The sequence below is a fragment of the Pleurodeles waltl genome, chromosome 5 (assembly GCF_031143425.1).
Source record: "Pleurodeles waltl isolate 20211129_DDA chromosome 5, aPleWal1.hap1.20221129, whole genome shotgun sequence".
NCBI classification, from domain to species: domain Eukaryota; kingdom Metazoa; phylum Chordata; class Amphibia; order Caudata; family Salamandridae; genus Pleurodeles; species Pleurodeles waltl.
Genome location: NC_090444.1, coordinates 1,370,123,492 through 1,370,147,034, shown reverse-complemented (window position 1 = coordinate 1,370,147,034; position 23,543 = coordinate 1,370,123,492). Strand labels below are relative to the sequence as shown.

Here is a 23,543-nt window from a genome sequence, read left to right as displayed (position 1 = left end):
TAAACTCATTACTCGTGTACCAGATGGAGCACCACCAGGCAATGTCCACATTTTTCCACCTCTCTTAAGCGTGAACCAATGTAGCCTTTGCAGTGGTGGGGTTGGGAAAAGCCTGTGGTCCCACGTGAAGTTATTACAGGGAGGTCCTGCAGTATCACCTGCATGAAGGCTGAGCACAGCGATGCAGTGTTGGATAGAGGCAGCATGGACCTATGCCTACAGCCTACATCTGTGCCAAATCACCTCTGTTATCTTTGCAAGGTTCCCAGAGCTGCACCTCTCGAAAGGGCCATCCCTCAGTTCAGCCAAACTTCCCACCTCTGGTGTTCACACTGTCCAACAGCACTTAGTGGCATGCAGTCAGTTCTCACCAATGGATAAGCTATTTAGCTGGTAAATACAAATGAGCATATGTCAGTGAACTGCACATCTGTTTTTTGTAGTGGGATAGCCCTGTGAAAAATAGGACATTTTCTTCTCAGAATACTATGTGAGGGTAAATGCATTGGCACCGTCGGGTCCATTCCTTCTGTAATATCACTTTACAGCAAATTGAGGCTTGGATTGCTCTCTTCGGGGAGTATGAAGCTTCATTGTACATTCTCTTGGTCACAACAGAGTATTCCGAGCAGTTGTTTAGAAAAGGTGTGTTTGAACATCATACACAGCGTTGTGATCCCATCATCTTGCATTTTAGGGGCGGTGGCCTGAGGGAATGGACGAGCTGACTCCTCTACAGCGCCTGCTCGTCTTGCGGGCTGTTCGTGCAGACAGGATTTTGCAATCTACTTCTGGATTCATAGCTGGAACGCTGGGAAAATCGTAAGTAATCGCATTATTTTTACTTTCAAACTTTGACAAGATCTTGAGTGAAACATTCCCACCCGGAAGCTGAGGATTCTCACACCGGCAGTCCGTCTGGATGCGCAGTCGTCCCACTTTCTAAAGGCTGTTTCATACTAGCGATGAGTGAGACCAAGGCATTCGTTACCGGCTGATTACCCCAATATGCAACATTTTCCTGGGAATGAACTACCGCCTCATTCTAAATTTCACGTTTTAGAATGGGGAACTGTCTGTGTCAAACGCAGGTTTTCCCTGTTTGCACCGTCTTGTCCCCGTGGAAATGTTGCTGGGTATTACCTGTGAGATCCACATAGGGAAACACTCCAGTGTGTGTCTGACTGCAGCTCTCTCGACTACCAGGATCGGATGCAAACGCTCAGCGCATACCGAGGCCCCGACCTTCACTCCCACGCACCCGTACACGCTCTCCAGAGCATGCCTCACACTTGGCAATTATATGAATTGCTTAATCACTATGTACTGATTGTTGTTCTGTTTAGAGTAAGTTGCTTACAGGATGTGTACGAAATGTTATTATAGTTTTCACTGAGGAGTGGGAGCGGCGTTCTGTCAGGAGATTTTGCCTAAATGTTGATGATATATTTTTATCTCCGGGTTTTTCGTGTGCTGTGCTTAAACAGTAACGGCGTGGCTATTGCATACACATTTAAGTACTCTCATATGTCCATTGCATGCTAGATAAAGACGCCTCTACCATAGCTATGGGACATTGTATGTTACAGAGTAATTCATCGACTCTGTATAGGAAGAAGGCCACAAATACAGCTCTTTTTCAAGGTATCAAACCCCTCAGGAGACTTGATAAATCCATATATTGTATGGTAGGGAATAGTTTATTCTGTATAATACACGGTCGCACGTTCACTCTCCTCCTGTCCTCAATAAATCCTTGGTCTGTTGTCCTATGGTGAAATAGTTCTTCTGGGGGCGGATCTGGAGAATAAATGTAGAACATTCACAGTAAAAATACACAAAAATGCAAGTTGTTGAAAGCACATTTTAAGTATTGTGATGTGAGTCACTCTCAAAACTGGATCGGTGGTAATGTGTAGGTGGGATATTGTCTGTCATGTACTGAACTCTTGCAGGGCACCAAAAAAGACATTGCCATAAGTCTCATGATCAGAGAAAGACTTTAAACATTCAGTGGAAGAAAAAAACAAGGTAGATGAAAAACTGCTTTTCTACTGGTTGTGTAAGTTGCAGCTGCCATTTTGAACAGAAAGTTGCCATTCACACTGTCAGCTAGTCCTGGCAGAGGCATTGTGATGGTAGAATTAAACTGGCACACTTTAGCCTGGCGCATTTTAGACTGCCATGCGCCAATGAACACATTCTTGCACCTTAGTACAAGTGTATGTGTGTTCTATAAGGAATAGTTTTTGTACTGAAAGGGCACTTTCCACTACAAGAACTATCCTTAAACACTTTTCCTGCTTTGTATGTGTGCTCTACAACGCAACATGCATGCCAAGTAGGAAAAAAACGAGGCAAAATGAAAACATTTCTCATTCTTCCTGCCTTGGGAAGGCATAAGATTTTGTTCTTAATCCCTTTCTAGGAATGATTGTAGCTAGGCATTGGCGTGAAAAACCTATGGGTGGTTGCATGGGAATACCCATATAGGACCCATAGAATGCATAGCACAACTTTGAGCTACTTTGGGAAGCAATCTAACACAAATCCTGATTTGCATTGGACAGGAAATCCTAGGGCAACGCTTTGTATCTGGTTTGCTTTACAAAAGTAAGAAAAACCGACACCAAGCATTAGTACACCTGGGCCGACATATTTTGAAGTATTTCCTTGTTGCAGCATTTGCCATGGATGCAGCACACTGCCAAAGTACTTGCTTCCCAAGTTCGATGGCTCTGGGTTGTGAGCATTTTAAATACAGGGAGTGCAGAATTATTAGGCAAATTAGTATTTTGACCACATCATCCTCTTTATGCATGTTGTCTTACTCCAAGCTGTATAGGCTCGAAAGCCTACTACCAATTAAGCATATTAGGTGATGTGCATCTCTGTAATGAGAAGGGGTGTGGTCTAATGACATCAACACCCTATATCAGGTGTGCATAATTATTAGGCAACTTCCTTTCCTTTGGCAAAATTGGTCAAAAGAAGGACTTGACAGGCTCAGAAAAGTCAAAAATAGTGAGATATCTTGCAGAGGGATGCAGCACTCTTAAAATTGCAAAGCTTCTGAAGCGTGATCATCGAACAATCAAGCGTTTCATTCAAAATAGTCAACAGGGTCGCAAGAAGCGTGTGGAAAAACCAAGGCGCAAAATAACTGCCCATGAACTGAGAAAAGTCAAGCGTGCAGCTGCCACGATGCCACTTGCCACCAGTTTGGCCATATTTCAGAGCTGCAACATCACTGGAGTGCCCAAAAGCACAAGGTGTGCAATACTCAGAGACATGGCCAAGGTAAGAAAGGCTGAAAGACGACCACCACTGAACAAGACACACAAGCTGAAACGTCAAGACTGGGCCAAGAAATATCTTAAGACTGATTTTTCTAAGGTTTTATGGACTGATGAAATGAGAGTGAGTCTTGATGGGCCAGTTGGATGGGCCCGTGGCTGGATTGGTAAAGGGCAGAGAGCTCCAGTCCGACTCAGACGCCAGCAAGGTGTAGGTGGAGTACTGGTTTGGGCTGGTATCATCAAAGATGAGCTTGTGGGGCCTTTTCGGGTTGAGGATGGAGTCAAGCTCAACTCCCAGTCCTACTGCCATGTCCTGGAAGACACCTTCTTCAAGCAGTGGTACAGGAAGAAGTCTGCATCCTTCAAGAAAAACATGATTTTCATGCAGGACAATGCTCCATCACACGCGTCCAAGTACTCCACAGCGTGGCTGGCAAGAAAGGGTATAAAAGAAGGAAATCTAATGACATGGCCTCCTTGTTCACCTGATCTGAACCCCATTGAGAACCTGTGGTCCATCATCAAATGTGAGATTTACAAGGAGGGAAAACAGTACACCTCTCTGAACAGTGTCTGGGAGGCTGTGGTTGCTGCTGCACGCAATGTTGATGGTGAACAGATCAAAACACTGACAGAATCCATGGATGGCAGGCTTTTGAGTGTCCTTGCAAAGAAAGGTGGCTATATTGGTCACTGATTTGTTTTTGTTTTGTTTTTGAATGTCAGAAATGTATATTTGTGAATGTTGAGATGTTATATTGGTTTCACTGGTAATAATAAATAATTGAAATGGGTATATATTTTTTTTTGTTAAGTTGCCTAATAATTATGCACAGTGATAGTCGCCTGCACACACAGATATCCCCCTAACATAGCTAAAACTAAAAACAAACTAAAAACTACTTCCAAAAATATTCAGCTTTGATATTAATGAGTTTTTTGGGTTCATTGAGAACATGGTTGTTGTTCAATAATAAATGTAATCCTCAAAAATACAACTTGCCTAATAATTCTACACTCCCTTGTATTGTCAAGTATTAATTTTAAATCATATCCCCTTCACACACAGCATTAGTTTATAATTACACCCCCTATGAAACATGAAATGTCTGTTCAGGCCAGTAGAGGTCTTTTTCATGTGGGATTTGAAATCGTTATGTTCCTGGGGAACGTGGCTGTAAACTGGTTTTCTACATCATGAATAATGGAAGCAGTGCAGCCGCTGAAGCCATGAATAATGGAAGCAGTGCAGCCGCTGAAGCCATGCTTTGCATGTGCTCATTGACCGAAGTGATGGCATCTAAACTCCGGCGACGAGGAATGGTTGACCACTTGTCAATCCATTTGCCATTCTTATTTCTCAAATTGGGAATGTGGGTGGAGTCAAAAGTTCAGGAAGTAAACTGAGCTCTTAGAACTTCATTTACTTTCTAGTCTATCGTTTGCTTTCAAGACCTTCTTGGACAAGGGGTAGCAAAAGCAGTGTGAGGGCTACCTGAGGGCAGGGACTGGGAACCCAAAGCAGCCCTGGCGAACTTCGTCAGACCAGCCCCTGTACGGGGCATAGTGAGTGAGCGCAGGGAGCAAGCCTGATCACTACAAGAGGGGTCTTGGGGTGGGGGGGTGTTCTCCCCCTCCCAAGAAATTTGGGCAAAATTGTGCATTCCACATCACCTTTTCATTATAGATTCAATTGTATTAGGTTTTGAAGAACTGCAAATGATGACCTTACAGTGCAGTCTTTACTGGGGATCTTGAACGATTTCTTCACCATCACCCTCTAGCAGTGCCTCATCTCTCTGTTGCCCCTCCCTCACATGTATTTCATTTCCGTTATAGCGCCTCTCATACGAGCGTAGTGTGTTGAAGCACTTTACATCACATACACATACATAAATCACATGTATAAATCAATGCATAGGGAATAGACAGAGGGGACTACAAGGTGTAGGATTCACGTGCCATCCACACTGGTAGGCATTCCTTAAGAGTGCTTGATCTGGAGAAGCACAAACTCAGGATTCAGAACATAGCACAGTGGTTAGAGTTGATTTTACTAATGTAAATTTATTTCTACCCAAGCCACCCATATTTAGCAACATCTGGTAAAAACACAACTTTGAACCTGTACCATGCAGTTTGCATGGCGCTCTTTGATGACAGTTCATAGCTCACTGTGCTAGATTACGATTGTAATTTATAAACTGCACAGTAATAAAATGGTCTCTGAGACAAATGCAGAAACCCACTGAGCATAAAATGCTGTTCTGTAATCTGCATAGTACACGTTCTTTGCAGCAGGCATTAACCCTCTGCGCTACCTTAGAAGAGTCAAAACTGCCACTAGACAAAACTCTGATCTCTCGACAGCAGGTACATTAATCACCAGTTATCGTGACACTGTTACTGCTGCCTGAAAACTGCTGAATATGCTAGGAACTCTGCAGCGGGTGCTTTTAAAACTGCTGCTCTGCTACAATGCTGCTCCAGTAACAAAAGCGGCCTCTCACCCTTCCATCCTCCCGAGGACATCCTCAGTGCTCGGTATGGCTAGTCCCCTGACACTAATAATTAGTACCTAAGAGTCAGGATCCTCAGTGGGGATTTGCTTTTACAATATTGACAGTAACTTCCATAAAGTGAATGAATCATTGTATTTTTACAGTAGAACGTAAATAACCACATTAGTATTGCGAAGAAAGGGCATGAAGGAAATCCTTTCAAATGCAGCTTTCCACAGTACAGAGAAAAGTTCCAAAACAGACCCCCGGGCGGAGACGGCTGGGGTGATGGCGGATGTGTTGAGCAGCTGTGATTTGCCTCCGTTGAGCTCCATCAATGACTTGCCTCTGCCAACCTTTTCCACCTTGGCCTGTTTTACGTCTGTCCCCTCTATGACTTGCCAGGGCTGTATTCGGTGTGCACTGCTGCTGCAATCCTTCTACGGCTCTTTGTCCTCACATTTTATGTATTTCGTTTTAAAGAGTGTATTCAACTATTTTAGTAGACTTTGGGCTATATGTATCAAGCGTTTTTTGCATTCGCAAACGGTGCAAATGGCCGTTTGCGAATGCAAAAATCCCTTTCATTATGTATGAAAAGCATTCGCTATGCAATTTTAAGGAATCACTAAAATAGCGATTCCTTAAAATTGCGAGCCCGTTTAGAGAATCGCAAATTGCGATTCTCTAAATAAGAAATCGCAAATAAGGAATCCTTATTTGCGATTTCTAAACCACATGTATCAAGCTTTTCCTTAATGCGAATTGGGCTTTAAGGAATCACTATTACCACCAAGTTGAACTTGGTGGTAACCATGTGCAAATTTAAAAAATGCATGAAAAATGCATTTTTAAAATTGACATGTAACGCACACATGCCGCTTTGGCATGTGTGCGCCTTACATGTCCTTAAAAAAATTCTTGGGGTGCAGCAGAGGGGGCCTTAGGCTCCCAGCACCCTGGGTTTTGCATGTCCCAAATTTGCGAATTCCAGTTAGGAATTCGCAATTTGGGAAATGCAAAAAATTCGCAAATATGGGCCTACAGGCCCATAGGTGCGAATGGGGCTGTTATCGCAATTTGCGATTCGGTAATAACATTTGTGATTTTTAAGAAATCGCTATTACCAAATCGCAAATATGATACATACCATTTTGCGATTCAGAAATAGCGATTTCTTAAAAATCAATATTAGAGAATCGCAAAATGGTTTGTTGATACATCTAGCCCTTTATTTACTTTTAGGCATCTGCGCAACATACTTCAGTATTCAAGTGAACGTGAGGTAGCTCTTGCCCTACGTAGAGTGCCCCTTGTCCTGAAAGGAGGGACCACTGGCCTGCATGAGGTTTCCTTAGGCCTGCAGGAAATTAGCCCCTGGTCTGTAAGGAATGCCTCCCTGGTTTGTGTAAAGTGGACCTTGACTTGCATAGAGTGACCTGTGGCCAGCAAGCATTGACCCCTTGCCAAACCCATTTCCTCTCTTGGTTTGTGAAGATGAGGCTATCAGAAGAGTCAATCCATCTGGATATCTTCTTTCCATCCAGGTTGTCTCTATTTTCAGTTCACTTTTAATTGCACCACCATGCACATAACAGACAGCCGCAAGAGAAGAGCTTCTCACTTCTTGCCTGTGGGTTATTCCACATTTTTCAGCTTCCTGTTAATGCCAGGCTCGTTGTATGAAGTGTATGTCTGCCATCTGGAGTTATTCTCCATTTCCTTACCTCTAACTGTACCTAACATGCCCCAGTCTGCATGTCCTCCATTCCCAGGTCCTACAGGACTGAAGATTGTACATCATATTTGAAAATGCACCACCTCTGGTAAGACACCAACTCTGAGATGTAGAAAGCAAACACCCCGACAGGCTCAAGACTTTCGGGGAAAGAGAAAGTCTTTGGTCCAATAGTCACACACATTAACTATATGTAAAGGAAACGTGCAAGTGTTAAATGTTCTGCATGTGTGAGGAAAACTTGGGTGTCTAATGTCCATGTGGTACTTTTTATGTACGTGCAGGGGAAGATTCCAGTTCTGATGCCCATGTGATACATGTTCTCTGTATGTGTCTAGCACAATTGATCTGCAGCTTTTTGTGCTATGCCTGTTCTATGTTGCTCTGTGCTTTGTCCTTTTTGATTGATTGCAGCTTGCTTTGCTGATAACCAGGTAGAACCTGTTTTGTGTGAGACTCTTCTGGGGAATAACTTCAGAGGCCAGACGTATATTCATTTGCCCAGCCTGGCATTTTGCTATACCTGCTTTGTGTGCAAGAGAAGCTTTAATCCCCATATAATGTCACTTCATGAATTCTGTGTTCTCCTTCGTCCCTGTACTCCATCTTGCAATCTTTGTTCCCCCTTGCTTGCTCTGCTTCCTGTTTCACCTTGCACTGCACCCTGCATTCTGCTTGTGCAATGTGTACCCCCTTGAGTCCAAGATCCCTGGTGTGTCCTGTATTTCTGTCATTATATATTGCATTCCACCTTTGCACTTAGTGTTTACCCTTGCCCTACCCCTTCACTGTGCATTGTCACTTTGCACAATGCATTCCTCCCTTTACCCTACAATTCTCTCTTGTACCATGCATGCTTCTTCCAAACATCCACTCCCTTTGGCACCCTGGGCTTTACTTTGCACCCTACACTTTGCATCCAATCCTGCTTTTGAACTGTACTGTCACCGTTGAGCCGTGTGCAAATTGTGCTCTTTTGTAGATGAGGTGCACTCCCCTGCTTCTGCTTTGTGATCCCCTTCTGGTGGTCTGTCATCCCCTATTTCGGTCTTCTGAGCATTCATTTTCTCCCTTTGTTCCTCCTGTCATAGTGCCTGTCATTTTGGTTTTTGTATAGCGAAAACATAGTCACAAAGCTTTCAGAAACCTTTACATTTTTCAGAAACCTTTACATTCTTACATCAAACATGACAATGAAGCTGTCATGAATACCTGTTGTCTCCAATATACAGAGAGTGAGTGGGCTTTGGGTCAGGCCCTTGCAGCTTAAGTGTTATTTGTGTCATCCTACTTTATTAATTGTTCATTGCTTTGACACTTTGGGGGTCATTCTGACCCTGGCGGTCATGGACCGCCAGGGCCAAAGACCGCGGGAGCACCGCCAACAGGCTGGCGGTGCTCCCATGGGCATTCTGACCGCGGCGGTACAGCCGCGGTCAGATACGGGAAACCGGCGGTGTCCCGCCGGTTTCCCGCTGCCCAAGGGAATCCTCCATGGCGGCGCTGCAAGCAGCGCCGCCATGGGGATTCCGACCCCCTTACCGCCAGCCTGGCTCTGGCGGTTTTGACCGCCGGAACCTGGCTGGCGGGTAACGGGTGTCGTGGGGCCCCTTGGGGCCCCTGCAGTGCCCATGCCACTGGCATGGGCACTGCAGGGGCCCCCTAACAGGGCCCCACCAAGATTTTCAGTGTCTGCCAAGCAGACACTGAAAATCGCGACTGGTGCAACTGCACCCGTCGCACCCCTTCCACTCCGCCGGCTCCATTCGGAGCCGGCATCCTCATGGAAGGGGGTTTCCCGCTGGGCTGGCGGGCGGCCTTCTGGCGGTCGCCCGCCAGCCCAGCGGGAAACTCAGAATAACCGCAGCGGTCTTTTGACCGCGCAGCGGTATTCTGGCGGTTCCCGTTTGGCGGGCGTCTCCCGCCGCCCGCCAAGCTCAGAATGACCCCCTTTGTCCATCACATCTTCAATAGGTCCAGAAGAGTATACATATCTCACCTTATGCTTTTGGTGTATCATTCCATCTCATAGGAATTGGTTACATCCAATGCATGAGAAACTACTTTATATCTGAAAAGTACACTCCATTGTTAGACCTGGCATCCTTGGCGTGGTTTTTTCCCTTCAGCCCTCCTGTTTGCTGACTTCATTTTTGCTGGCCTTAGGATTCTGCACTCCTTACAAGTGCTAGTAACTGCTAAAGGACTTGTGCTCTCCCCTTCAAACATGGTAAGACTGGCATATACCTAATTGGCATATTTAATTTACTTGTATGTCCCTAGAAGGTTGCACTATCTGTGCCCAGGGCCTGTAAATTAAATACTGCTAGTGGGCCTGCAGCACTGATTGTGCCACCCACTTAAGTAGTATCTTAAACATGTCTAAGGCCTGTCATTGCAGCCTTTGTATGCAGTTTTTAAACTGCCATGTTGACCTATCAAAAAATACCTCTTTCCAGGCCCAAACCTTCCTTTTTAATGCATACAGGTCACCCCTTGAGTAGACCCTGAACAGATCTGACGGCAGGGTGCAGTGTATTTAAAACATTGGATATGTACTTTTAAGTTTTACATGTCTTGGTAGTGAAACACTCTTAAATTCTTTTTCCACTATTGCAAGGCCTACCTCTTCCATTGGGTATACCTTATTACATTTATTAAGCTATAATATCCAGATGAGAACAAGTAACTCATGCATTGTTGGTGTCTTTGGAACTGTAATGAAAAATACTAGCTCATTTTGAAGTCAGATTTCAGATTACAGCTTTGAAAATGCCAATTTGAGGAAGTTTACATCTTCCTGCCTTAGGCCATCATTATGATATTGGCGGTAAAAACAGCCTACCGCCACAGCAACGGCCGCCAAAAGACTGTTGCCTCGGGTACCAGCCATCCGCCGTATTATGACCACAGCCGGATTTCCGCTAGAAGGATGGTGGAAATCCGGCTGTGGGCATGCTGGCGGATGGCGGTAAGGTGGCACCAGTAGACCGCTGCCGGCCGTCTTATGACCCGTAATACGGCCTGGCTGTGTTCTGCTGGCGTATGCTGCTGCTGGCAGCAGTGCCCCGTTTTGTCTCATGCCAGAGGACCCCCTGAACACAGGGAAGTGGGTGCTCCAACAGGGGAGAGGGGTGTGTCTGTGTGGGGATGTGTTTGTATGTTTGTGCGTGCATGTATGCGGGTGTGTGTTACGTGTTGAATGTATGTGCATGTATGGAGGTGTGAGTGCGTGTATGTTGTGGGCTGTGAATGCGTGTATGTATGAAAGTGTGTGCAGATGTGTGTGTGAATGGATGTATGCATGCGTGGATGCATGTGGGAATGGGTGTGTGTGTGTGTGTGTGAATGGGGCGTGAATGTAGGAGGGTTTTGGAGAGGAAGAGGGGTGGGGGGTATCTGGAGAGGGGGCAGGGGTGGGGGAGACCTCTATCAGTGACAGGGAACGCATTCCCTGTCACTGATAGTGCCTACTGCCATGGTTTTTGTGGCAGTAAGGAAGCCACGGAAACCATGGCGGTAGGGGGGGGGTCATTATCCCGTAGGCCGTACAGTGACGGCTGCCGGGCTGGAGATTGATCTCTCCAGCCCAGCAGCTGTTACCGCCATGGCAGTCGGCCAAACCGCCAACGTCATAATATGGTGGAAAGTACCCCCAGCCTGATGGCAGTACTTTCCTCCATATTACCACCAACTGCCAGGGTCATAATGAGGTCCTTAGTCTTTTGTCTTTTGGTGCCTGCAGCCTGTCTCTGGGTCACATGACTGGGTGTAGCTGACAGTTGGGCTTTGTGTATTAATTCTAAACTGCCACACACAATAGGGAGCCTGGATGGGTCATCACTAGCAGGAAGGGGGGGTGGAAACTAGGCAATTAGTTAGGAGCCAGGGCAGGCAACAAAGGGAGGGCACCTGTGAACTTCAGAGGCGTGTCCCTAGAAGCTTCTCCCCGCTTCAAAGGCACAACTGGGTATAATACTGGACCTCAGACACCAACGCAAAGTATTCACATACAATTCTGGAAATGTGGATACTTTGCCAGGAAGAATGACTGCTGTGCTGCCGAAAGGACTGCCACTCTGCTGTGCTGCTGCTCTGTAGGACTGTTGACCTGCTGCCTGTTGCCCTCTTGCTTGCGGGAGAAGGAGTAGACCTGGATCTGTTGAACCCAGGACCCCAGAGTGATTTCACTGGCTAGTTGGCTGGCCTCCTGACTTTAGCCTTAGGGACACAAGACTTCAACTATTGTGTACCCAGCACCTGAACCATCCATAAGTCTACCCTGTCAAATAGTACCACCCCAGTCCTGTGGACCAGACGGAACTGATGCATCTTCTTTGTTGCGCTGCACAACCAGCACATTGCCGTTGTATGGATCGGTCCATTCGCAAAGACTTGCATTGCCCTTGAAGCCCCCAATCTGATCAGAACCACCGTTGCTTGATGCATTTTCAGCACAGGCCCTCAAATTCCTCGTCAACGGCAGCCTCTACCCGGACGGTGGACTCCACATCGCAGCCTTGCAGCTCCTCAGAACCAGTGCATCACCCCGACTGTGCAACGCATCCTCAATGCCAGGCTTTGAATTGCCAGCCGTTGTTGCTGGGATCCTTGTCAACGACGCAGGACCTCACACCGCAGCCTCACCGCATCTCGGAACCGCTGCATTGTTTCAGATGAGCAACGCATCTTCGATGTGGCTCCTCACAGTGCTCCACAAAGTGGGATTTAAGGTACTCTGGTAAGCAGGCCTAACTGGGGCCCTCTGGCTGCCCCGCACTGCATCATGGTCAGCCTGAACTTGTGACTTTGTCCCGGTCCATCGCTACCCAATATCCACAGTTGCCACCTTGGTCTTTCTGAAGATACTTTCACTGAAATAATTAAAATGTTCATATCTCTGGTTCTTCTGATTGGAGTTTTGTAATTTTGATCTTGTTTGATTTCTTACAAGTAACTTTTATTTTTCTAACTTGGTGTGGGATTTTTTTGTGTGGTATTTTCACTTTATTAATGTTTGAAGTGTTGCACAAGTACTTTAATCATTGCCTCTAAGTTAAGCCTGACTGCTCTGTGCCAAGTTACCAAAGGGTTGAGCATAGGTTAATTTAGAATTGGCTTGTGTCTCACCCAGACAGGACTGTTGTTTGCTACTTGACCAGGGCTCACACCCCACTTAACCAATAACCCAATTTCTTACATTGGTGATCAGTGGTGAGGATTAGGACTTGTGTTTGTGCAGTGCCTTACAGTGGTTTTGTGTACACAACCACGCCATATCTAAGACCAGTTCGAGTTCTAAATCCCCTCTTATTGGCCTTTTTGCTTTTTCTAAATTTGGGATGGCCAATATGGAGGCCTAAACTGTGGTCCAGCTCAAGAAGTTCCGCAAAGGGAGGGGACTTCCTGCCAAGAGCAACACCACAAAGGTGGATCATCAAAATGTGCTGAGGGCCTGGGCGGAAGTCCACCAGTCACTAGTTACAGCAACAAAAGAAGATGATGGTGTGGATAGACATGGAGAGGATCTGGATGCCAATCCTGAGAGGCACCATTCTGCTGAGGGGTATAATGTACCTCCTGAGTTGGAGCTCCCTGCCAGAGCAGAGAGTAGTATGTCTTCCCAAGGCCTTTACCCAAAGGAGCTGGCAGACAGGAAGTCAGAAAATAAGTTCAGGCTCGAGATGGCCGAACTCAGAATGCAGAAAAATAAACTGACCATTAATGAAAGAATTGCTTTATAGCGGTTGGCTCACGAAGCCTAAGGAGCTGGACCTCAAGGCTAGGCAGGCAGGATCCAGCATTTATGGTTGCAACAATTCCACAGTGGCATCTGGAGACAGTAGAGTCCATATTCCCAAAGGTCTGGTGTCTGACTTTGTTTACTGGGAGGCAATACCGACAAGTGGTTTGAAGCATATATGGTGGCTTTCCAGTTGCATTGGATCCCTGAGGAGGATTGGAGGGCTAGCCTCTGGAATCACATCCCTAGTGAGTAGAGGGACACCCTAATGGCCCTATATAACGGAGACAGGATGAGGTATCCTCCCTCACCCCCATGAAGGACACCCTTGTCAGAAGTATGGTCTCACCTCAGAGAAGTACAGTCAGAAGTACAGTGACTGCCGTAAGCTGGACAAGTAGTCCAGGGTGGATTGTGTGGACTCCATTTGCAAGACACTGGATGAAGGGCAGTAAAGTGAAGGATTATCAGGGGCTGTACAATTTGATTGCGAGAGAGCACTTGTTCATTGTTTGTTTTGCAGATCTGCGCCAACACCTTATTGACAGTAAGCTCACTGACCCCAGGAAGCTCACTAAAGAGGCGGACCACTAACTCAGCAGCAGGGTCCATAAGTAGCTATCTGAGGGGGATCACCACAAGGGTGGACAGAGTCCCCAACAGAAGGAGGCGTGGGGAGACAAAATAAAAAAAAGGGTCAAGACTCACAATCTACACCTGAACAGTATTAGAAATGGTTCCCTAATATTAGGTCGTCAGTGAATGCGCCCCCTAAGTACTATGAGTGCTAACAGATTGGGCACTACAAGGGGGATTTCAGGTGTCCCAAGCGGGCACAGCCCCAACCCCGGGTAGACACCGGGGTTGGTTATTGTAATTCTTGGGGTAGGAGATTGCCACGGATAGTGTACAGGCCTGCATAGAGGTTACTGTAGTGTCCGTGGGTGATGGAAAGAGAACTCACATGCCTAGTAACACTAGGAAATAAAGGCAATGGGTCACCATCAATGAGCAGAGGGTGGAGGCTCTCAGAGACATGGGAGCCAGCATGACAACTGTCAGAAGTCATTCCTTGACACCAGAGCAGGTAGTCCCTAATGCATTCCACCAGGTTATTGCAGTCAACAATCATGAATGTGGCTCTGGTTCCCTTTAAGTGGGCAGGGGTCTCTGGTTCCTTGAGGGTAACTGTGAGTGCATCCATGACTATGGATTGTCTACTTCTCTATGACCTAGAGCACACAATCTGGAAGGAGATGGAGCTTAGGTTGCCCTTGGAGATGTTAGGGTTGCCTGGGTGGGCGTGCCTGACCACAAGGTCCATGGCTTCCCTAGAGACTAGTCAGGAGGACCTGGATCCTGGAAGAATGTCCCAGGTGCCTGCAAAAAAGAGGAAGGGCAAGGGTTGCAGTAAACCTGCTCCTGAAACTCCCACAGTCTGGGAGGAGGCTGAGTCTGAGGGTGACGCCCCAGAACCTATGAGTGGACATTGCTGCCCTGGGTAGGCTTCCTGGGCTGACCAGCTGGCAGCAGGAAGTGGGTCCCACCAAGGATGAGTTCTAGAAGGTGCAGATGGAGTGCCGTAGACTTGAGGGCATATGGTGGCAGGCCGTGGTCCAAGCAGCTGGTGACATCTCTTGTGATCACCTGATTTAGTGGGTGAATGTTATCCTGTATAGTGAGCATAATGTTCCAGACCCTGGTGCAACCTGTGTGCTGGTAGCTCACCAGTGCTACAGGGCCTTCCTACTGGAGCTGGCTCATGATGTTTCCCTGGCATGTCATCGAGGGCAGGTCAAGACCTTTGAAAGGCTTGTCTCCCACTTTTATTGGCCCCAGATGAGACTTGCCTCAGATGTGTTCTGCAGGACATGCCCTACCTTCCAGGCCAGTGACGAATCAAGAAGGAAGCACAAGTCTCCCTCAGCCATTCCTTGTTGTTGGTTCACTGTTTGATTAGGTGGGCATCAAATTGTTGGGTGTCTAAACCCCAAGATAGCCCTTGGCAAATGGTGCATCTTGCTGGACCATGCTACCCTGTACCAGAAGGCTATACGTCAGAAGATAGTGACTGAGCCTGCAGTGGCCAGGGCACTGATGGGGATCTTTACCCATGTGGGGTTCCGCCAGGAGGTGGTTATCTGACTGTGGTACCAACTTCGTGTTGGCGTACATGAAGTTCATGTGGATGGAGTGTTGGGTAACCTATAAGAACTCTACTTTTTACCACCTAAAAACTAATGGGTTTGTTGAGAGGTTCAACAAGACCCTAAAAGGCTTGATCATGGGCCTTTCAGAGCCCTTGAGGCTGAAGTGGGATGTCCTCCTACCATGCCTGTTGTTCATGTACAGAGGGGTACCACAAAAGGGGGCTGGCTTCACCCCCTTACTTACATCTGTCCAAGCACCCTTTGAGAGGACCACTCAGTCTGATAAAGGAGGGCTTGGAGCAAGCTCCCAGGGAGGCCCCCATGATGTGGTCAGCTACATGCTGGTACTTGGTACCCGGAAGAAGCACTTCTGGGAGAAAGACAAAGAGAATCTAGAAGCAATTCAGGAAGTCATGAAACAGTGGTATGACGAGAAGGCCACTCTGGTTGAGTTTTAGCCTGGCCAAAACGTTATGGGGTCTGTTAGTGGGTTATGGAGCCTGTGGATACCAGGGCCTTGTAAGAACGCTGGTCTGGGCCCTATGAGCTGAAAGAGCACAAGAGTGGGGTCACGTACTTAAGGGAACGCAAGACTCCCAGTAACGTTTTAAGGGTTTTGCACATCAGTCGCCTCAAATCCTACTTCAAGCGGTCCGAGGTAACCAAGCTCCTGGTCACGGATGTTGAAGTGGAAGAAGAGAATTAACTTCTTACCAACCTCCTTTCTTCCAAGGTACAGGATGGGTCAGTAGAGGGTGTCAGCCTCTTCTCTACAGTGGCCCCAGAAATACAGGGAGACTGCCCCCTGTTATGGGGGCAGTTTACCTCTCCCTTCCCTACCCTAGGACTCACTACATGGTGCACCCATAATATTTATACCGTGGACAGCATGCTGTGAAGAGTAAGATTTACTGGCTGTCTCATAAAATGAGAGCCAGCATTAAGGAGGATGTCTCCAAAATGCTGGAGTTAGGGGTTATTGAGCCCTCAAACAGCCCTTGGTCCAGCCCTGTGGTGTTGGTCCCCAAGGCAACTCCTACAGGTACCACCCCAGAACCTAGGTTCTAGGTGGATTATTGGGGGCCCAGTGCAGGAACCAAGAATGCCGTACACTGAATCCCCCAAGCAGATGAACTCATAGGTAGGTAGAGAGCTGTCAAATTCCCCATTACTTTGGATTTGATGTCTTAGTACTGGCAGATTGCCTCAACCTAAGGGCCTAAAGAGAGGTCTATGTTATCTACTCCATAAGGGCACTTCCAGTTCCGGGTGATGTCAACCAGGTCCTGGCAGGGTTGTAGAACTTCAGTGCCACCTATCTAGATGACATTGATGTCTTCGGCTCTAGCTGGGAGGACCACCTGTACCACCTCATGGGCAGGTTTCGTTGTTTACTTGAGTCACCCAGTGGGAGGAGACAAGGTGCAAGCCCCTCCAGAACAAAATCCATACCATCCTGGCTTGGGAACCCCCCAAGACCAAGAGAGATTTGAGAGCATTCTAAGGCCTTACTAGTTTTTACAGGAGATTTGTCAAGGGGTATGGCACTATTGTTGCTCACTTAACAAGGCTGACTTCGAAGACGCAACCCAGACTGGTGATCTGGACGGAGGCATGCCAGGGTGCTTTTGATACTCTAAAGTAGGTCATGTGCAAAGCACCTGTGCTCAAGGCCCCTGACTGCTCCAAAGATCCAAAGATTTTATTGTACAGACAGACACCTCAGAGCATGGCATAGGAACCATGCTCTCACAGTTGAACGAAGAGGATCTGGATCAACCTGTAGCCTTCATCAGTTCATCCCTAGGAACAGAGGTGGAGTGCAGTAGAGAGGGAAGCCTTTGCAGTGGTCTGTACACTGAAGAAGCTGAGACCATACCTGTTTGGTGCTTGCTTCCGAGTTCAAACAGACCACATACCCTTCAGATGGCTAATGCAGAGGAGGGGTGAGAATCTGAAACTGCTGAAGTGGTCCATCTCCCTACAAGGAATGGATTTTATGGTGGAACTCTGTCCTGGAACAGATCATGCCATTGCTGATGGTCTCTCGGCGTTTTTCCGCCTTAGGGAAGAGAACTCCCAAGGAGTTGGGTTGTTCTCCCCACTTTCAGCTGGGGGAAGGACACCTCTTAGACCTTGCATCCTGGGTGTGGTTTACCCTCTAACTTTTTGCCTTCAACTCTCCTGTTTATGGACTTCATTTTTGCTGGCCTTAGGATTCTGCACACTTTACCAATTCTAAATAGTGCTAAAGTGGTTGTGCTCTCCCCTTAAAACATAGTAAGATTGGCTTGTACCCAACTGGCATATTTAATTTACTTGTTAGTCCCTACTAAGTTGGCACTGCCTATGCCCAGGGCCTGTAAATTAAATGCTACTAGTTGGCCTGCAGCACTTATTGTGCCACCTATATAAGTAGCACTTCAAACATGTATATGTGATCCCTATGGAGGCCCTGGACTGCTCTAAGGACAGGCTGCAGTGTATTTAACAAAATGGACATGTACTTACATGTCCTGGTAGTGAAAAACTCTTAATTTCATTTTTCAGTACTGCAAGGCCTACCTCTCTGATACTATAACATTGGGGTTGACTTAATATATTGAATAAGCTGTAATGTCAAAACGGGAACAGGTAATTCATTCATGTTTGGTGTCTTTGGTATTGTAATGAAAAATCCTAACTCATGGTGAAGTTGAATTTTAAATTGCTATTTTGAAAATATCACTTTTAGAAAGTTGGCATTTTCCTGCTTTAACCATTTGGTGTCTGCAGGCTGTCTCCGGGATGCAGGACTGGGTGTAGTTGACAGTTGGGCTTTGTGTATTCCTCTTGGACAGCCACACACAATAAGGAGCTTAGGTGTGTCTGAATGTGCCATCACTGGCAGTTTGGGAAAGAGGAGCAGGGCACAGCTCCACTTACACTTGAAATAGGCTATGTCTTACCACCACACAAAGGGCTTCATGCACCCTGTAGTTAGATTGGCGCCAGGGATTCGAAGGCAGAGCACCTGTGCATTTCAAAAGCATGCCTCTAGAAGCTTCTACCCACTTCAAAGGCACAACTGTGTATAGACAATGGACCTCAGACACCAACTCTTCAGTACACTTCTGAACCTGTAGATACTCTGCCAGTAAGAAGGACCGTTATGCTGCCAAAAGGACTGTCATTCTGCTGGATACTACTGTAAAGAAACTGCTGCCCCGCTGTGCTGACCTCTCCCCTTTTGCTTGGGACCCCAGATTGACTCCACGGGCTATTTGGCTGGCCTTCTAACTTGAGCCCCAGAGATAGAAGGCTCCAACAACCGTGAACCCACCACCTAGACTTTGCAATCTGTGAGTCTGCCCTGCCAAGTGGTGCCACCCCACCCCTGAACCCTTGGAAGTGGGCCTAAAGTGTTCTAAAAGCCTCTGTGGATTCAGAAGAACTGACATATTTCCTCTGCTGCGCGATGCAACCCCAAGCAGAACCAAGGCACTGCTGTGTGGATCGAACCTGTCTCAAAGATCTGCATCACCCTTACATTACAGCATGAAAAGTGCAATACATCAGTACTGAACTGGAAAATGTTACTCCTTGTCCTGTAGTCCTAGTCCCATTTATTATGAGTGGAAGATGTCAATCTCCACAACAGAAAAAACAAGCTAAGGAATGCTGATCCCAGTCCCCAATCCCCCCCCCCCCCCCCCCCCTAGGAGTACATAATGTGTACTTACTCAAATTTCTTCTGAACATATCAAGCCCAAAAACGAAAGGCTGGTCCTGTGGGAGGGAGGCAGGGAGGGGTGTAATGTATGGGACAAAGACTACAGGACCAGAAGTAAGGAAGATTACCAGTAGGTAAGAGGACATTACCCCCAGGTACCTCCAGTCCCCGTCCCATTCATTACGAGTGGAGAGTACCAAAGACAGAAGCACCAGCCTTCCTCAACAAGCAAACACAACAAGAAACCACAGAGGGACACCATACCAGTGACAGCAGTATCCAAAAGTGATTTATTGAAGGCACAGTGAAAAGAAAATAACAACCCACAAACAGGTTAGGAGCAGACAGCATTCAGAACTCCCAAACCAAAATTATTATTGTCCCCCAAAACATTCTGGAGACGGTAATGCCAAACAAAAGTATTAGTAAATGCTCATGTAGCAGCCTTGCAAATTTCATAAATGGACACCCCCTTCAACTCAGCCCAGGAAGCAGACACCTCCCCCCTTAAACACCCCCCAGAAACAGAATAGGTCAGTTCAATCACTTGTTTAAGCCACCAACTGATGGACAAAGAGGAAGCCTTCTCTCCTTTAGAGGAAGACCAAAGGACACTGTTAGAAATGGGGTCTTTGGTTGACAGTCAGGTTACCCCCTGTCCAAGCAAGGACCCTCACTCTAGTCAGAGTAAGTCACACACAATCCAAATTATCCTGTGCCCACCCTCTGGTAGCTTGGCACTGAGCAGTCAGGCTTAACTTAGAAGGCAATGTGTCAAATATTTGTGCAATAAATAATACAGTAACACAATATAGCACCACAAAAATACACCACACTGTTTAGAAAAATATCTAATATTTATCTGGTTATTTGCAGGTCAAAACAATCAAAAATGCAATAAGTAAATGTAGAAATATCACTGAAAAGTGATATAAAGTGTCTTAAGTCTTTTTAAAGTAAACAAAGTCTCTTTTAGCACAAAGTACCTGGTTTGCGTGAAAAATCTCCGCAATGGGCTGCAGAGGAGGAGAAGCGTGGAAACAAAGGAGGTGTGCGTCGATTTCTAGGGCCGCACGCGGTCATGCGTCGTTTAGTTTCCACGCAGGGACGGCTGTGCATTGATTTCCGGTGCTCAGTCGTGGATCGTCTTTGGATTGCGGGGTTTTCTGACGCCCCGGGGTCTGTGCGTGGAATCCTGGGCTTGTGGAGCGAAGTCACAACTGCTGCGTCGTTCTGGTGGACGTTGCAGGGAAGTTTCTCCCGCACAGCAGGCGCTGCGTCTATTTCTTCTCTGGAAGTCGGGCTGCGTCATCTCAGGTTGGCTGTGCGTCGATCCGGTGGGCTGTACGCGAAGTTCCGGGTGCAACGCAGGCGCCGCGTCGATCTTCTCCTTGCTAAGTCGGGCTGTGTCGTTCCGTTTTGGCGTGCAGTGAATTTTTCACCACAGGGCAGGTTGTGCGTCATTTTTAGCAAGCTGTGCATAAAATTTTCCCCGCACAAGGAGTCCAGTTGCAAGAGAGAAGTCGTTTTGGTCCTGAGACTTCAGGGAACAGGAGGCATGCTCTATCCAAGCCCTTGGTGAGCACTTTTTCACCACAGCCAGGGAGCAGCAAGGCAGCAGGGCAGCAAGGCAGCAGTCCTTCACAGAAAGCAGTCAGGTGAGTCCTTTGGGCAGCCAGGCAGTTTTTCTTGGCAGTCCACTCTGGACTCCTGCAGCAACTGGGCCAGAAACTGCAGAACCAGAGCAACAGGCGGGAAGGCATACAACAGATGATCGGGCCAAGGGACTGTCAGAGCATCCACCCCCAAGACCCTTTCCTGCCAAGAGTGGACACAAAACCGAGGCAGCTGAGCATTTTGCCAGGAAGTTATCCAGGTAAGGTACACTTAACCTCTTGCACACTTGAAGAAACACCCCCGAGACAGAGGAAAGAAGCGACTGAGAGCATCCGCTACTCTATTGTCCACCCCCGAACATAAGAAACCACCAGAGACTGCAGATGCCCCTCCACCCACTAGAACAAGAGCTGTGCCACAGCATTGAGGGAGTGAGTCCTAATACCCCCCGGTTGATGAGATAGGCAAGCGTCACATGGTTGTCGGACCACACCACCAAGTTGTGACGCACCAGAGTGCTGGAACCCCATTATAGCCCTGGACACACAATATGTTCCCTCCAATTGGACGAATGTTGGGCCTCCTGAAGAGACCACCAAGCCTGAAGACACCGTTCCCTCCGGGTAGCCCCCCCAACCAGAAGAGCTGGCATCTATGGTAAATACCAAAGGAGGATCCGGCTGCAGAGGAACACCCTCTTGAGAGATTGTCCTACAGAGACTACCATTCCAAGACCGGAACCACTGCAGAAACTCTTGAACTAGCATGTCCAAGCCCCTTGCACGAGGCTTCCAAAGTGACAGAAGATGAAGCCAGAGGGGCCTTAGATGGAAGCAAGCCCACGGAACAGTGAAGACTGCCGCCACCATGTACTCCAAGAGCCAAAGCCAAGTGCGGACCTGCACAGCAGATAAACCTAATACCTCCACAGCCAAGGATCTCAGCACCACCACTCTGGGAGGAGAAAGAAACACCTGGTTGATATCCGTTCGGAACTGAGCGCCTAAAAAGCCAGATCTTGAGTGGGAACCAGCTGACATGTCTCCCAGTTCATCAGAAACCCGTGGGCATGGAGAGCTGAACAATTTGACTGGACCTCCCAAAGAACCAGGTCCCTGGAGGGGGCATGAATCAGCCAGTTGTTCAAATAGCAGTACCAGTGAAGATGCAGGGAGGCCACAAGAGGAGCCACTACCTTGGTAAACACTCTCAGGGCTGACCTGAGGCCAAACGGAAGCACCCTGAACTGGAAGTGTGAACTGTTGACACAGAATCTCAGAAGCTGCTGGGAGAGAGGATGAATTGGGACATGATAGTAAGCGTCCTGCAAGTCCAGAGTGCACATCAGAAGCCCCTGGACCACCAGCGGAATGATCCGCTGCAGTGTCTCCATTGTGAAGGGGACATGACTCACAAACTTGTTCAGGGCCTTCAAGTCCAAAACCAGCCGGAAGCCCACAGTGGACTTTGCTACAAGGAAAATGATGGAGTAAAAGCCCTTCCCTCTCTCCAAAAGAAGCACCTGCAGAATCGCCTGTGTGGTGGGAGGAAAGTGAACCCCCTAGGCCATTGGTTCCCAACCTGTGGTCCGGGGACCCCTGGGGGTCCGCAAAGCCTTCTCAGGGGGTCCGCGAGAGCCTAGAAAATTAATAAATATTAACAAATATTGAGAAATTAGGTCCCCAGCTTCCAGTAATGACTCAGGTGGGGGTCCCCGGATTCCAATGATGATTTAGTGAGGGTCCTTGGGTTCCATTAATGTTAAAGTGGGGGTCCACAGAAATCAAAAGGTTGGGAACCACTGCCCTTGGCCAAAGCATTGCGCTTTACATGATTGGCAGGCCAAGGGTCTGCCTCACCCTTGAAGAAGGAGGGAATACCCCAAGCTTGATCCTGTAAGCATACTGAACAATGTCCACAACTCAGGAGTCTGAAGTAGACCCCCGCCAGGCTGCCAGATAATGCTGCAGACGACCTCCAACACCAATGTCTGACTCCATATAGTCACAGGTGCGGCTTCCGTGGGGGGAACTTTGGTTTCCTTTCACGGCCCAGCCCAGTGAAAACAGTCCCTTGGAGCAAACAAACTGGTGCCTGGAAGAATGATGCAACAGAGATTTGCACTTTGAAGCCTGACGATCCCCAGGCAATGACTTAAGAGAGGAGGAATGTTTTCTCTTTAAAAAGTTTATGAAGCTTCTCCTCCAGTTCAGCGCCACACAAAACTGACCCCTGGAAAGGCATTCAGAGATTGGAGAATATCTTTGCAGCATCCGTCTTACAGTATCACAGAACCAGATTACTCCAGGCTGCGACACAAGCCCCTCCAGAGAGTGCTGAGGTCCTCACAGCATCAAAGGGCGCATCCGACAGAACCTCCACCTGGTGCTCAATGTGCTCTAAAACACCAAAGCAATCAGAGAACTCATCCAAGGCTTGATAAAGAGATTTCATATCAGAAATCTGGGAATGCGCCATGTGTGTGCCTTAAATCCCAGCCTGAAGACTTCTTCAGGGCAACATCCACTTTCTTATCCACAGAATTCCTGATGACAGCTTCCTCAGACAGAAGAGCGCGTCCCACCATACAGGCCACAACAGAGTCAGTAGGAATGGAGTCTGGCAAATCCTTAAGCATGTCTTGCAAAGGATACAATTTCGCCATAAACCTGGGCATCACAATCTTACTGGGATCCTTCCACTCTCACTTAAGGACTTCCTGAATGCAAGAGTGTACAGGCACATCAACAGGAGCAGTACACTGAAACCTGTGCAGCAGTGAA

The 23,543-nt window shown here is 47.5% G+C and overlaps 1 protein-coding gene and 1 long non-coding RNA gene across 2 annotated transcripts in view; one reads left to right on the top strand and one right to left on the bottom strand.

The window, feature by feature from the left end:
- Nucleotides 1-23,543, bottom strand: part of LOC138296483 (uncharacterized) — a 146,984-nt gene that overhangs the window by 7,496 nt on the left and 115,945 nt on the right. The gene's annotated exons all lie outside the window — the stretch shown is intronic.
- The window catches only part of LOC138296482 (uncharacterized), a 1,064,486-nt gene that overhangs the window by 939,695 nt on the left and 101,248 nt on the right, over nucleotides 1-23,543 (top strand). The window contains exon 94 of the mRNA XM_069235627.1: nucleotides 698-822. Within this exon, the coding sequence (XP_069091728.1) occupies nucleotides 698-822 (125 nt within the window). The remainder of the gene's footprint in view (nucleotides 1-697; nucleotides 823-23,543) is intronic.